The sequence below is a fragment of the Rhipicephalus microplus genome, unplaced genomic scaffold (genome assembly GCF_043290135.1).
Source record: "Rhipicephalus microplus isolate Deutch F79 unplaced genomic scaffold, USDA_Rmic scaffold_20, whole genome shotgun sequence".
Taxonomy (NCBI): domain Eukaryota; kingdom Metazoa; phylum Arthropoda; class Arachnida; order Ixodida; family Ixodidae; genus Rhipicephalus; species Rhipicephalus microplus.
In genome coordinates this window covers 658,741-675,022 of record NW_027464593.1, presented here as the reverse complement: position 1 = coordinate 675,022, position 16,282 = coordinate 658,741, and the positions used below count along the sequence as shown (strand labels likewise).

Here is a 16,282-nt window from a genome sequence, read left to right as displayed (position 1 = left end):
CACACGCACTGTTTGTCGAGAAATTGAAGCCGCCTGTCTGGCTCCTCTTGAGCCACTCGTTTTCGCAACGCTCGTCTCTAACCAACAACAGCCGTCAGTGGCGTTAATACAAGCTCTGGTGAGGCAGGAGTTGGCGAACCTCGGACTTCCATCAGGATGTCCCTTGACTCGCTCTGAAGTCCCATCCTACACCCGAGGACACGCTCGCCATTCACTTCCAACAATGCCCTTTCGTAACCCTTCGGAATGGTGAACACCCGACGACCGACCTATTCGTTTTTCCTGCCACCAGCCTCGGCAGGTTTCTCGCTATTGCCGCCGCCGTTGGCCAAACGAACCACGTCAGACTTTCTCTACCTCGGTGCTCATGCATCCGAAAACCCCTCGACGTTCAGTCGCCGCACCCTTCAATTTCTATTCGTCGTCATCTTACGAGCCTTCCACTGACGCCCCTTTGCCCGGTCGCTGCTACCCTGTCGCTCTTCGTCCGGACGCCGCAGCTCTCGCTCCCTATCGCCATTACGTCGCCAATTCCGCTCTCCGCCACCTCGGCGCTTTTCCTCGCCTAGCTTCTCCGGACGACCGCACCTGGAAAACCACATATTGCAGCTTATAGAGGTGAAGCTGCAATACCAATTACGGCCGAAAATCCTCTACTGACGCTTCCCACGCATCATAGCCTGCTTGAATTACAAGTCGACCATGTTCCTGTGACCGCCCTCTTTGACACAGGTGCGTACCTGTCTAATATAAGTGCTTCTCTACGCTGCCGCTTACAAAAGATTATGACGCCATCTATGACGCAGGCAATACGTGTTGCCGATGGCGGCACTGTACCAGTAATCGGAATGTGCACTGCTCGTGTAAGCATTGCTGGTCGTCACGCCGTGGTCCTTTTTGCCGTGCTAGCCTGCTGCCCTCATGACCTTATACTTGGCCTTGATTTTCTTTCGGCACACTCGGCCTTAATTGATTGTTCGTCTGGTACCCTCAGCCTTGATCTACCAATCTTTGTCGACTACTCTGCAAAGCCCACCAGCCGCTTGAGCCCAACCACTTTCGTTCACCTGCCACCTCGAGCCGTCACGTACGTGTCTGTGTCATCGACTCCTCCCGTTTCTCACGGTGATTATATTGTTACGCCAATTACTGACGTTCGGCTGACGCGCAATGTTACTGTGCCCTATACCATCGCAACCACAGTGGATAACTGTGTGTTACTTCCGCTCCTTAACTTTGGTTTCACCCCTCAAGTGTTGCCCTGCCAGATGTCTCTAGCCCAGCTAACTTCCATAACAGAGGACGATGTCAATGTTGCCGCTGTATCTGCTCCTGATCGAAGCGCAGTCTCACGGTCACCCAGCTCAGACGATAGTAGTTTGAGAAACATGGCTGGATCATAGCTGTTGCCTCACCAAGCCGACGCTCTCTGCCAAGTTTTGGCCTCATACAGTGACATTTTCGACAGCGATGATCGTCTTTCGGCCAGACTAAAATTGTCACTCACCGAATCAACACTGGTGACTGCGCCCATTCACCGTCGGCCGTACCGCGTGTCAGCGTCCGAGCGAGAAGTGATTCAGAAAGAAGTGGCCAAAATGCTTACGAAAAACGTAATCGAACCATCAACGAGCCCTTAGGCATCTCCCGTGGTATTAGTAAAAAAGAAAGACGGCTCATAGCGTTTCTGCGTTTATTATCGCTACCTCAACAAAATTACAAAAAAAGACGTCTTTCCTCTACCACGCATTGACGATACCCTTGATTGCCTCCATGGCGCCATCTTCTTTTCATCTCTCGACCTCCAAACTGGCTACTGGCAAATTGCTGTAGATGGCATGGACGGAGAAAAGACCGCCTTCGTTACCCCTGACGTTCTTTACCAATTTAAGGTCATGCCATTCGGGCTCTGCAACACTCCAGCGACCTTTGAGAGAATGATAGAAACGCTCCTTCAAGTATTTAAATGGTCGACATGTTTGTGTTACCTGGATAGCGTGATCATTTTCTCACTTACCTTTGCAACCCACTTTGAACGCCTTTCGACCATTCTATCCATATTTTGACGGGCCGGCCTGCAGCTCAATTCCTCCAAGTGCCTCTTCGGTCTTCGTCAGATAACCGTATTGGGTCACCTTGTTGACGCTGCCGGCCTACGGCCAGACCCGGCGAGAGTACGCGCTGTAACAAACTTCCTAGTTTCACGCTCTGTCCATGATGTTCGCAGTTTTCTGGGCCTCTGCTCCTACTTTCGGCAATTCGTGAAAAACTTTGCGGCACTCGCACGGCCACTCACCAACCTTCTCAAACAAGACGTCCCATTTTCTTGGGGCCCTCCTCAAGTGGACGCCTACTCTCAGCTAATCACCGCTCTTACGACACCTCCTATTCTTGCACATTTCGACCCCGAATCTCCCACAGAATTGCGAACAGATGCGAGTGGTCATGCAGTTGGTGCAGTTTTGGCGCAAATTCAGCGGGGCAACGACCGTGTAATCGCGTACGCAAGCCGTCTGCTTTCTAAGTCTGAACGCAATTATTCTATAACAGAACGGAAACGTCTCGCTCTTGTTTGGGTGGTTTCGAAATTCCGTCCTTACTTGTATGGCCGCCCTTTCCGTGTCATCACAGATCATCACGCGCTGTGTTGGCTTTCTTCTCTCAAGGACCCCACTGGACGACTAGGTCGTTGGGCATTACGCCTACAGGAGTATTCCTACTCGGTTGCTTATAAGTCTGGACGTCTCCGTCTGCACGCCGATTGCTTATCCCGCTACCCTATTGATCAGCCCGACGAACCAGACATCGAGAGCGTCATGTCAATGTCCCAGTTTCTTCAGATTGGTGATGAACAACGTCGTGATGCTTCTCCACGACAACTTATTGACCGTCTCGAATCTGCTCTGAACGACACGTCACTTCGCATGTACGTCCTCCTGAATTGCACGCTGTACCGTCACAGCCCCCAGCCAGATGGCCCTGAGCTCCTTCTTGTCGTGCCGAAAAATTTGCGTTCAACCGGGCTGCACGAGCTCCAAAATTAACCAACTGCTGGTCATCTGGTTGTATCTCGGACGTAAGACCACGTGCGTCACCGCTTCTTTTCGCGCGGTCTCGCCCGGTCCGTTCGCCGTTACGTGTCGTCCGGCGATAATTACCTTCGTAGAAAGCGACCTACTGCGCCCCCGGCTGGACTTCTTCAACCCATCTCCATCCCAACCGAACCTTTCTTTTGTGTTAGTATAGATCTTCTCGGTCCTCTTCCCGAGTTTAAATCGGGCAACAAGTGGGTCGCCGTTGCTATAGACTACGCGACTAGGTATGCCATCACTCGAGCGCTCCCCACCAGCACCGCTACTGACGTTGCGGACTTTTTGCTCCACGACGTCATCCTACACCATGGCGCTCCTCGCCAATTACTCACGGACTGTGGCCGCGCATTTTTATCCCGTGTGATCACCGATCTTTTGCGCTCTTCCTCGACGCACCACAAGCTGACCACTTCCTACCATCCCCAAACAAATGGCCTTACTGAACGGCTAAATCGGACTCTAACGGACATGCTCGCGATGTATGTGTCCTCCGACCACCAAGACTGGGACCTGGCGCTACCTCACAAGACCTTCGCGTACAATTCTTCGCGCCACGACACCACTGGTTATTCACCCTTTTATTTGCTTTTGGGCCGTGATCTGCAGTTACCACTCGACACCCTACTTCTAACCACTACAACGCCGTCAACCGAATATGCACGCGACGCTGTTGCTCGTGCCGACCACGCACGTCAGATCGCCCGCTCTAGACTTCAACTTCGCAAGCCACCCAGAAAGCCATCTACGACAGCTTGCGTGCTGACGTTCACTTCTCACCAGGTTCTGTTGTTCTCCTGTGGTGCCCAGTTCGTCGAGTTGGCTTATCAGAGAAGTTGTTGTCTCGCTACATGGGTCCTTACCGTATTACCCGCCAGGTAACTGACGTCACCCATGAGATCATTCCTGCATCTGAGACCACAAGCCTGCCTGCAACCACACCCAGTGATGTTGTGCACGTCAGCAGGCTAAAACCTTACCACCTGCCTACTGAAGACCGTAGTTAATGTGCACTCAGACGGCGTATTTACCGCCGGGGGGGGGGGGGTAATGCTACGTAGCTGACGTATGAGCGGTCAGAAGACGACAACGATGAAGTGCCCTGTCAGTTGTGCGTGCTGCCTTCAATCTTAGTCGACGCCATACGCATCAGTTTGAATATAGATTTTAAATAGACGTCATTTTTACGTAACAATATTTTCAGATGAAGAAGATGTACAGGTGACGCTGATATCAAAGAGAATAAGGAGTCATTCGCTGGTCGCGCTCAAACTAATTCCCCCGCGGGGTGAAAGTGGCCACCTGGTCGCTTGACAGTAATATGAAATGCGTCGCGCGTAAGGATTTAAACGAGATACGTGCATTATCTCTGTTCCTCAGCAACGATGATCAGGACTAGCACTAAGAGGAGAAACGCGGTAATTGACAGGAGATGTCTGTTCGACCATCATGTACGGCCCAATGAAGCGACTGATGAATTTGTCGCATAGGCCGGGGACGAGCAGTGGGGTCCATAGAAGAACTTCGTCCCCAGGGGAACAACTCACAACACGGCGAGACGAGTCGTAGCGAGATTTTCGAGTGTCTTGAGAGAGGCCGGCGTTAGCACGGGCCTGGTGACGGAAGTGTGCGAGACGAGATAGGAATTCTTCAGAGAAAGGAGCCGTCGAGGGTGCAGGGGCTGAAAGGAAAGAGACATCCAGAGCGAAACTCGGCGAGCGACCATGGACGAGAAAAAATGGAAAAAAAAGCCGGTAGTACGTTGAGAAGCCGTATTATAGGCGAATGTCACGAAGGGTAGAATTGCATCCCAGTTCGTGCGGTTGGGGTGAATGTACATGGCGATCATGTCCGATAGGGTGCAATGAAACCGTTCAGTAAATCCGTTGGTCTGCGGGTGGTAGCTAGATCACTGAGGATCTAGCTATTACCTGATCACTGAGGAGAATGCGTTGAGCCTAATGACGTAAAAAGATTTTGCGAAGAAAGAAATCGGCAATCTCAGTGGCAGTCCCAGATAGTATAGAAGCTGTTTCTGCGTAGCGGGTAAGGTGGTCGACGGCCGTGACAATCCAGCGATTTGCATCGGATGATATAGGAAGAAGGCCATACAAAACGATTCCAACGACTTCAAAAGGCGAGGTGGGACAAGGAAGAGGTTGCATTAAGCCAGCCGGAGCAGTTGTCGGCCGTTTTCGCCGTCGGCAATGGACACAGGAGGTGACGTACTTAGCGACGGCTGAAGAGAGGCCAGGCCAAAAACAACGACTTCGTATTTTGTCGTAAGTCTTGTGATAGCCTAGATGAGCGGTGGTTGGATCATTATGAAAGGCTTCCAGAACTTCACGTTGCAGAGAACGTGGGATGATGGGCGCCCGCTTCTTGCCATCGATGTGGTAAATGTAGCGACCTAAAGCATCACTGACAAGCTTGAATTGTTTAAGTTGTCGATGAAGTCTGGCGTTTGGAGGGCTAGTAGAGCCGGTCAAGCGGTCAACAATGGTGCGGCAGTATGGGTCGACACGTTGTTGTGAAACAAGGACCGATAGGGTGGCAGGTGATGAACTCAGCGCTGCGATCGGAGAGGTGCTGTCGTTTTGGAGTATCGATGGTGAGTGGCTTCCGCTGGGCAAAGGACAGTGCGATAGAGCATCAGCATCTTGATTCTTCTTCCCAGATCTGTAGGTGACATCGAAATCATACTCCTGCAAGCGAAGCGCCCAGTGACCGGGGCGACCCGATAAGTTTTTCAGCGATGAAAGCCAGGATAGGGCGTTTAGGTTGGTCACGACGGTAAAATGACGGCTGTGAAGATATGGTCGGAATCTTTGCACTGGCAAAACAACAGCAGGGCACACGTGCTCGGTGATAGTGGAGTTCTTTTCTGGAGCAGTAAGAGCACGCCTTGCGGAATGAACGACGCGTTCGCGTGAGTTTTTGTCACGCTGTAAGAGTACCGCACCAAGACCATGACTACTTGCGTCGGTGTGAAGGATGGTAGGTGCGGTGGAATCGAAGTGGCACAGTACCGAATCCGACGTGAGGTCTTGATTCAATGCCGTGAAAGCGCTTGTGCAGTCTTCGGTCCAATTAAAGGGGACGTTCTTTGCGAGGAGTTGATGGAGCGGGGACGCAAGTTCCGCGAAGCCACGTATGAAGCGCCGGAAGTAAGAAGATAACCCAAGAAAGCTGAGCAGGTTCTTTTGACGTAGTGGACGAGGAAAATCGAGGACAGCGGCAAGCTTCTCGGGGTCGGGCCGAATTCCTTCTTTGCTGACAAGGCGGCCAAGAACCTTGATTGTCCTGCTAGCAAAGGTACATTTCTTGGTGTTAAGCTGTAGACTGGCTTTTGCAAGGCATGTGAGGACTTCGTCAAGACGTTGAAGATGCTACGAGAACGTGGATGAAAACACCACTATGTCATCGAGATAGCACAGACTTGTTTTCCATTTCAAAACACGCAATACGCCGTCTATCATGCGTTCCAAGGTGGCGGGCGCATTACACAGTCCAAAATGCATCACATTGAACTCGTACAACCCATCTGGCGTTGAAAAGGCGGTCTTCTCTTTATAAGACTCCGACATTGGTTTCTGCCAGTAGCCTGACCTAAGGTCGAGGCTAGAAAAATACTCTGCGCCCTCTAATGAATGCAGTGCATCGTCGATCCGAGGGAGCGGATAAACATTCTTGCGCGTTATTTTGTTTAGCGCACGGTAATCGACAGAGAAATGCACTGTCCTATCTTTCTTTTGAACGAGAACAACTGGGGATGACGAGGGACTCGAGGAAGGACGTGTGATGTTGCGTCGTAGCATGTCGGAGCCGTTGTTGATGCATTGGGCGTGGCAGTTGACGAAGCGTTCCTGCCGGTGGACATGTCGGAAGCAGCGACTTGCCCACCGCTGCGTAATTCCGTCGTGCGTTGTAACCCATCACCTTCCAACAAATAGTTGGGTGAAGGTGCTCGCGATACTAGGCGTTTCAAGATATATTACACCACGCCAACGCGCAAGCCAAGATGGACAACAAGAGCTGAAGATGATTATCCTTCTTATCCTGGCGCATACCCACATAGGGGGCCTATACCAGAATCATGTCGTCTTCCTCCGCGCCAACTAACCGGTTTTGTGTGACATTGTCTCATAACAATATCATTCCAATTTCATGGTATCCCGCCCCTTCAGGAGCGACGTGTGAGGAAACTGGACCACCGTGTTTGGTTTGTCCTCTCTTCTCTTCTCCTTCTGAGCCGGTCATCGACCTGCCTTCGATGCAGAAACCGCAGCCTCCTCGCCTATCTTGCAGCAGTGAAAAAACGCGGCGCACCATTGTCTTCCGCCCCGTTTTGAAGAAGGCGAACTTCCTCACTGTGCCATTCCTTTCCGAATTGCCGGCGACTCGGCGCGGGCACGTCAACTTGCGGTGTAACATCATTACAGTGGACACCTGACCTTCTCAGATCCCTCACTATTCAGTCAAGTTGGCTCTGCGACATCCACGTTAGTTACAAGCTTCCCATGCAACACACCTACGTGGGCACATTCTTTAGTGTTGAGGCAGGCCTTGACGCTGACTACATTGCCGCAAGCTTAGTGTCAATCATTCCAGTTGCCTTCTACGTCCGCTGAGTCCACTGGTATGCCACACGCTAACTTTTCCGGGAACTAACTTCCTGCCGCAAGTGCTCCGGCTCAAGATCCAGAGGCCGATCGACTCTCATCTGCACCTGCTGCGATCGTTTCGACCGAGCCACTGCCACCGGCTTGTGAGAGGAGCGCTGCCGGAACTCAGCACCAAACACTGAGCCAACAAGTTGCGCTGCACATCCTGGCAGGTCGGAAGCAATAACGTCTTCATACTCACCTCTTTTGGTGGTAGTTGTGGCAGAAACAGTTTGTAACAGGAAATGTACCAGAGCGTTGCGGCATATTGCATCATTGAGTGGCAAGACCCTATTCCGTGATGCCAATAGAGTTGGCCGCTGCTCGAGTGCACCGCCCCAAGGAGCGTTGGGCATACAAAGTTGAGCAGCCTAGCAGGTACTCCTCCCAAGCCTCTCTATTTTGGATGGTGACATGAGGTGAAAAATGAAAGGGGTTAGTAGGGCACGAAGCGACGACGTGGTAGGTGTCGGGCTGACCTGTCAGGTCAAGCCAGTGTCACCTATTTCCGGCAAAAGTCCCTGTCGACCGCCGGATTGAGATAGGTGTTTGTCTAAAGACGGTGTAGTATTCGCTCGTGCGCTTACTCTAGAACATTTCCGGAGTCCGGGTACAGGTTGCGTGAAGCCTGGTAATAGGCAAGAGTTTCACGAAAGCGCGTGAGTTTCGTATTAACAGATTCCGACTCGGGACATAGAGAGGCGACGGCCCAGATGGTGGTTAGAAGAGGAGAAAGGCACCTGATTTCTGCGGCTCGGTCGGCAGCACGACGCAGTGCCTAAACCTCAGATGAGAGAAGCGCGAGCAGCGTCGTTCGCCCCTTGTTGTCGGGCATGCCTGATTAGCCCGGGGTCTATACTACATGAATGGGGTGAGGGTTAAAACGCCAAAAGGCTGCCCGAAGTAGGTGAGCTGCCAGCGGGCCAATGCAACCTTGAATGTATTCAAAACAAGCTGAGAGCGAGTCCATCAAGATGAGCGTGATTTGGGGCGTGAGGCAGCCAATGCAATGGCAATGTCCTCAGCTTGCGTCACAGTTTTCGCTCTAAGGGAGCGAAAACTGTGACGCATCAACGCGTTTTGCCACTGTGAAGACAGCAGCCGTTGATGACCTGAGAGGAAGGGGCCTGAGACATCTGCGTAGAAAACAGCAGGGCGGGCGTAGTGTCGCGCCTGAAGGGCTGCGGAACTAGCTAGTCTGTGGCCGGGATATTGTTCGGGGTTCATGTGGCGGGGTAGTGGTTCAACCCATAGTTTTTGCCGCCAAAGTTCTGGTATGGGCTTCGAAGTGTCTTGATCGGAGATCGCATTGGGGCCGAGCCTGTGTACTAGACCTTGCCCTGAGGACGCATGCGACATTTAATTTGGCTAACATGATGAGCTTTCCGCAGCTCTGCAAAGGATTGATGTACCCCCAGTGCCATGAATCGGCTGTTGAAGGTGGCAATGAGAAGGTCGAGTGCATGTTTGTATACTGAACGAAGGAAGACGTCCAGCTGGTGCTCGTGTTGATGACGCAGGCGAAGGTAAGATGAGGCGTACAAGACGCGTCTGGTCACAAATGCTTGGTCCAAGAGCATCGACTGGTACCCATGGAGGCCGCTGCGCTTGCTAGTTACTCGCCGTACCATACGGCTCACTTGTTCGCTGGTGTGTCTGAAGCTTGCTATTGTGTCATTGTGATCAAAAGATGAAGTGAGTGGGAGCCCAAGAACTCGAATTTTCTCGACTGAAGAACGGGACAGGACGGAAGCGAAAACTTTGGTGGAGGTAAGTAGGGTACCCAGAGAATAGCCGATTTAGCAGGAGAGCACTCTAGGCCACACGAAGCAGCGTAGGCGTTCACCTGAAGGACAGCCTTTTGTGGGCGCTCTTCGATTTGTGCTGAGGAAACGGTGTTGGTCCCAATTGTAATATCGTCGGCATATAGTGCAAGGTGTAATCTCTCGACCTTGTGCAGAACAAAAGTGAGGTTCTGCATGGCCAGGTAAAGAATAGGGGTGGCAGGACAACACCTTGCGGTGTATCCCGTGTGCCTAATAGTTATGAACCATGTTCGATAGAAACAAGGCGGATAAAAGCGGCCCGAATAATGAGAAAGACTCGAATGTAATGAATATCTTGTGGCCACATTTTGGGGTCTTTCAGAGAGGCTAGAAAGAATACTATTGTGTGTAACGTTATCAATCGCTCCTCTAAGATCGAGTGTGAGCACGGCTTCATCGTTACAGCGCATAGTGGTCGGTTCTAAAAGGTCGTGTTAAAGCTAGATCAGGATGTCCTGTGCCGACAGATGTGGGCGAAAGCCAAACATTGTGTCATCAAAGTTCCCCCTGGCCTCCAGGTAGAGAGACACCATAGTGAAGACACCAAGAGAGACACCATAGTGAAGGACTCGCGAAATTTCGACCACCTGGGGTTCTTTAACGTGCACCCAAATCTGGGCACATGGGCTTATAATTTTTCCGCCTCCATCAGAAATGCAGCTGCTGCAGCCGGGATCAGAACCCTTGACCTGCGGGTTCCCAAGTAGCATCGCGAATGTTACGAGTAAGGTAGAGGTCGGGGCATGTGGCGCGTGTGACCAAGTTGCTGGAACGGGTGGGCTGTGCTGGATTGGTAGACAGCGTTAGGCTAAGCGAGCAGATGAGCTCTTTGAGTTCCATTTCACCGGGCCTTCTCATAGTAGTAACCCCAGTGAAAACTTGAGGCGTTGAAGTTACCGACAATCATCAGAGGTAGACGGTGTGCCGTGCGCAGTGCCCTATGAAACAGATTCGTAAAGAAGGCCCTCGCCAGACGAATTTGACAATACATGCTTATTATGTGAAATAATGGTTGTGATACCTATTGAGGCAGCACTGAAATCATACAATAATCCTTTGGGAGATCCAGATCGGGGTTGACGTGTATCGCCGTGCAGGCATTATGCAGAAGAATGCATGCAGTGGTGCCTCTCACATAAGAGCAATATACAGAATGAGTGTGCGTCGTGCCCGGTTTTTGATGTGCCAACACGGCCAGCTGAGGGCCAATTGAGTGAAGGAAAAAAGAAAGGTGTGAGCGCTTTTGCCTGTTCCCGAAACCTCTAGAGTTCCATTGTATGATCTCGAAATTTGATGACGACCTTGAAAGAGATGTACGGTTGGTAATCATTATGAATTTATATTTTTATATTTTACCCTCTATGTCTTGCTCAGAGCCTTGAGAGGCAGGGATGGGTACGAAGGCCGGAATATTTGACGGCGAGGTCATGGTAGCCACCTTGCGACGCCGCAGGGAGCTGAACCCATACTGCAAACCAAAGAGGAGCGCGAACGCGATAACTTAGGTTAAAACTGAGTGATTTCCTAGGCTCGAATAGCCTGAGTTACATCTACTACAATGCGTTGGGCACAGAAGTTATCAATGAGGTGACTAATCGACGCTTTGACGCGCATAAGGCGATCCTCCATGTGAGTAATACGTTTTTTACTGGGATCAATTGCGTTAGTCGGCAAGAGATCCCGAGGTCCTGCAGTAGCTACTGGAACTTTCGGAGTGGGTGCGTCGGCTACCAGAGACGGATGGTTATTCGGAGTGTGCGTATGGAGAGGGCATGTCTTGGGGGTTGCCAGCGTAGCCACCTAGAGAGGGGCGGCAAAACATAGGGGCTTTGCATAGTCTTGTTGTTAGGGCGCAAGTTGCTTAGTTAAGAGTGCGTGTAGTTTTGTTACAAATTCATTGTGATTTTGAAGCTGCAGAGCCTACTGGTGAATGGTCACAAGTTCAGGTAAAGGAGGATTGACTGCGGGAGGACAAAGAGGCTTGGAAGCAGCAGCCCCTGTCCGAATGCTCACCTTATGGGCCGCTGTTGGTTCGAAGAGCGGTGCGAATGCTTGAGTGTTGGCCGAATCTGTAGGCAGTCTGCTTCGGGTGGGTGCCTTCGTTCGGTCGTGACGATGGTGAGGTGGCTCCTCGGTGCAATGTTGAGGGCGATTTGGGTTTTCGGTATTTTGCAGCAGAGCCACTACTCCCAGTTTTGTGGTCGTTGTGGCAAAGAAGGCACTTGGGGCGGCAATCATGTTCAGTGAGGCCTTCGGAGGCAAGAGTGCCACACTTCTACACTGTGTCAGAGTGGGGTGAGGGCACCCTTGCGGCCGATGGCCGATATGCCGCCCCTAGTGCAGGCAGGAACAGTTTTCTTTTAAGGGCGGATAAAAGTGGCCACGTAGTGGTAGAAGAGGAAGCGGGGCAACTTCGTGCCCTCAAAAGTTACCTCCATCGCTGCGAAATCTCCGAGTTTTATGACACGAAGATGGCTCTCCGAGGCCGATACAGTTCTGATTTTATTTTTTTGGTGGTTTCAACAGGGTTGATGGTGATGACACCCCTGCGCATATTCTCTGACGCCTTGGTGTTGCCTTGGACATGCAGCTGCCGATCCCTTACTTGCAGGTGGAAGTCACCGAGGAGTTTCTGTGTCATAGCCAGCATGGTAATACTGCAGACGAAGATGTTTTTTTCTCTGATCGGGCACACTTGAATTAGTGTGGTGGTCCGGTCACCCAGGTAGCTTCAGATTGCGTCACCAGCGCGATCAGGCGAGACACATGGGCGCAGCTTGATGAGAACGCGTGGTTTTATTACCATGGTGTAATTATCACGAGAGAGACAAGGCGTCTGGCGGGGACGCCACTGGGGTTGCTTCTTCAGCAGCGATGAGAGAGCAGAGGTAGACTCCCCACCGGTGGGTTGGAGCGCTGGCATTCCTTTATGCGACTTCTCACTGTTGCTGGTACCGAGACTTGGATTGCGCTTGCTTGCGTTTCCAAATTCGGACCATGTCTTCGACATATTCGTTTTCTGATGGTTTATCTTGTCCAGGGGAAGAAATGTCCATGGACACTACTTGTGTCGATACAGGGTCGTAGCCCGTAACCACGTTGGCAGCCGCCATCGCTGGGCAGAGAGTCGCCACAAAGGTCTCCCCGAGCGAAGCGGCGTAGACGCCGGAGGGAAACCTCTCTCTAAGTAACAAAGCTGGGCTCACCTAGACAGGAACGGTGTTTAAATCAAGCAAAGGGTTTGTTGGTGACTAGAATAACCGAATTTAGGTAGGTAGAGGAGGTGATCCGCAAAAAATGAAGAATGTCGACGAAGCCGGTGTGGCGTGCGCCCGCCATCCTTGAGCGCTCACAGTGCCCCAGCTCTTCTTATTGCTTCGTGACGTGTCTGGCCACCAAGCGCAGAACACGTCAAGACCATTGTCAATACCATCGAGAAGCGGGGAATGTGGTGGTGACATGGGTAGCTAGTTTCGTAATACAGCCACCAGTGGCAACCCGACGACCTCGGCAACCATCTAGCTCACCACCTTGACTCCCACAACAAACGAAAAAAAAACAAAAAATCAAAGCATATCTACGGAGCCAATGATGAGTGAGGCGAAGCGTAGATGAGCTTGTGCGTGCTTGCACCCGCCCGTTTATTCTTGCTTCCGTTTCCACGTGACCATCCGTGCGTTCATGCATGCTTCAGTCCGTTCATACATGCGTCCATCTAGTGAACACTCCAAGTACCACCATCTCGCATCTCGCATCTCCCGTGGCACATACACGCTCCATGCGTCCTTTCATCCGTCCGTCTGTCAGCTAATCTAACTGTACGTTCGTCCAATCGTCCGTCCGCGCGTTTATTTAGGAAAAATTTATGTACCGGAATCTCTCATCACACTTAAAAAAGAAAAAACAGCGTCAATAACGAGGGACAAGAGAAAGAAGGAGACAGACAGCGGCACTGACTTACAACAATGCTGTCTGTCTCCTTCTTTCTCTTGTCCCTTGTTATTGGTGCAGTTTTTCTTTTTTAAGTGAATCATGTCGTACCAACTCGCCCAAGCAACCACGTTAGCTACTCTCATCTCACGTGTGCTGTAGTACATACCCGCTCTGCAGCGGGTACCTGGTGGGTCCGTACAACATCGGTGTATGTGCAGGCCCACGACTTAGGAAGCTTCACCCCAAAAATTTGTTGAGCACCCCAAATCTACCTGCAAGTCCAGTGGCCTACACCGTCAACCCAAAGATTGAAGTGGTGAGCGCACTATCATTCTTCACTCGTGCAGTGCTCGAATTATTGCCGGCTGATCCCCTGGCTATTGATTGAAGTGCCGTGTCTTCTGCTACATATAATGCCATTGAATATGGAATTCAGTCGGCCAGTCGGACAACATGAGGCACCTTGCATCGCCCTAAGTCGGGCAGTGGTCAATACCTCCAACATCTCGTAAGTAGCGCTTTCTGATATAGCTCTCACCGTTAACTACTACGGATACCGCGAGCATCTATGACTACAAGAGTATTTATTCATTAGTTATGGAAGTTAGTCTTGGGATAGAGCTGTCTCTTTAAGCGGCATCGTGAATGAATCGACGTTAAACGGTACTATAGCGGCCAACAACAATACACATTGTAAAACTTTATTATACTTACGCACAACCCACCAAGGTAGCCTAGTGGCTAAAGCACTTGGCTCCCGACCCACAGGTTACAGCATCAAACCCTGTCGCGACGTCTGAATTTTCGATCGAGGCCAAATTGCCTTAGGCCCGTGTGCTTAGCTTTAGGTGTCTGTTAAAGTACCTTAGGTTGCTGAAATTTCAGGGGCCTTTCATAACGGCGTCTATCATAATTTTTTGGTGGTACTGCGACTATATCGCCCAGCAATTATTTCAGTTATTACATTAACGTACGGCGAACAATATACTACTTTTCTAAGGCCAAGTTTTACTCTCGTGGTATACAGATATATAGAACGGAGGGTTCAACTATGTTATTTTTTAACCAAATGCGATGCACCGGCGTCCAATTGCGTAGCTAGTGTCAAAGTTTTGGGAAAATCAAATTTCTGCGGGAGAGGGTCACTATAAAGACAAATATTTGCCTCTGTTGTGACACGCACACAAATTATTCATGAATAACCGGATACAAAATAATCAAGAAACTTATACCACTGCAAAAAATATTTGTTGCAATAAACGCCTGGGTAATTCCAAACAATCTAGAACGATCGCACACTGAGGGAGAAAAGTGCCTTAGCATTGTTTCTTCACACATGCTTTCACAACGCCACTCGCTCATCAACATTTGAGTTTTTACTCGTAACTACTTCAGTGGCTAACATTCGCTCAATCAGATTCTGATTCGGCAGTCAAGCGGCGATATAAACGGTTTGCTCTGTAAAGACTTCAGCGGCGCTTACACACTCGCTCGCGACACAGAAACCACGTGCAGTTCCTTATAACGACCAAAGTGAGCAGGTGAGTGCAGCTAAGGCAACTGTGTTGTGACCGCGTCCAGAAAGCAATTAAATGTACGCTATTTAATATAATCACTCATCTTATTGTGCACGAGACGGAAACGGCTTGTGCCAGTACACGAAACAGGACACAGAACCAAAATAGCAGGCCTGGTCACAGTAAGCGCCTGCTCTGAAACACGTGTATTTTGTTCTGGGGATGAATAAATGTGACTTCTACAAATGAGTAAATTATCAAAAAAATGTGAAAAAGAAAGAGAAAAGTTATCCGGGCGCAATAAGCGGCAACCGACTGAAAGATGAATTGTAAACTAGCCGGCGCGCTGCTGTTGAGAACATACGAAAGACCCGTAGTGACGTTAAACATACGCAACTTTCATGTAATACCACAATGTGGTTGCATATGCCAAGGTAAATAATTGATTAAAAAACGGGCGCGTGTTATACCTAGAGGCACTGAACTACATCTAATAATTTGACCATCGAGGGTTTAAGAGATGTTTTTTTTGTTGGCTGTTTTTGTAAGGATAATAACACTTGTATGGGTTATTTCAAAGACCTGTTTAATGACACAGTACAAATATCTACCATTTCCGAAATAAAAGGCAACTTACCCAGTAGCCTTGAGAGGTATCACCCGTTTCGTTGGTAAAGTGCAAGGACAATGCCGGACTAAGAGAAACGACTGATACTGTCCATTGGGTGTCTGGAATAGTGGGAAAATGAAAAAACCTAGCGTAAAAACAGTGTTTTATATTGTAGAGCATCCAAAGCCTGCAGCTTGACGCGCTTTCGAGGCACGCTGATGGAATGACGACGTACAAAACAAAGAAGAGTAAGATAACATTGAGCCTTAAAATGGCCCTGTCTAGGCCTCTCTCCTCAACAGTGGAGTCCAAAACCACAGTCAGGGTGGGAACAGCGTGCCCCCATTTTTACTACTATCAGTGGCCCCGAGTACCGTTAGGATTTATTTAGCTATGGCCATTCCGCTACCACCCCAAGTGCCAGTCATGACTGACAGTAATGCCTCTGATGAGACCTTGGCGATCATGGCGAACTTTGTTGACAAAAGTAGTGCCCTTAATGTAGTTGTGAGGCTACTTCCCAGTTTTACTTTGCGAAATACCCACCTGCTTTTTCACGCAAGAAACGACGCTGTACAGGAAGGCCACTATTTAACCGATGAGCAGGAGTCAAAAAGGAAAGAAGTTTGTATTCATCCTATAA

General features: G+C 50.2%; 1 protein-coding gene across 1 annotated transcript in view; it reads right to left on the bottom strand.

Moving 5' to 3' along the window:
• LOC142785283 (uncharacterized) overlaps positions 1 to 16,282 on the bottom strand; it is a 169,164-nt gene that overhangs the window by 115,442 nt on the left and 37,440 nt on the right. The window contains exon 3 of the mRNA XM_075883741.1: positions 15,667 to 15,758. Within this exon, the coding sequence (XP_075739856.1) occupies positions 15,667 to 15,758 (92 nt within the window). The remainder of the gene's footprint in view (positions 1 to 15,666; positions 15,759 to 16,282) is intronic.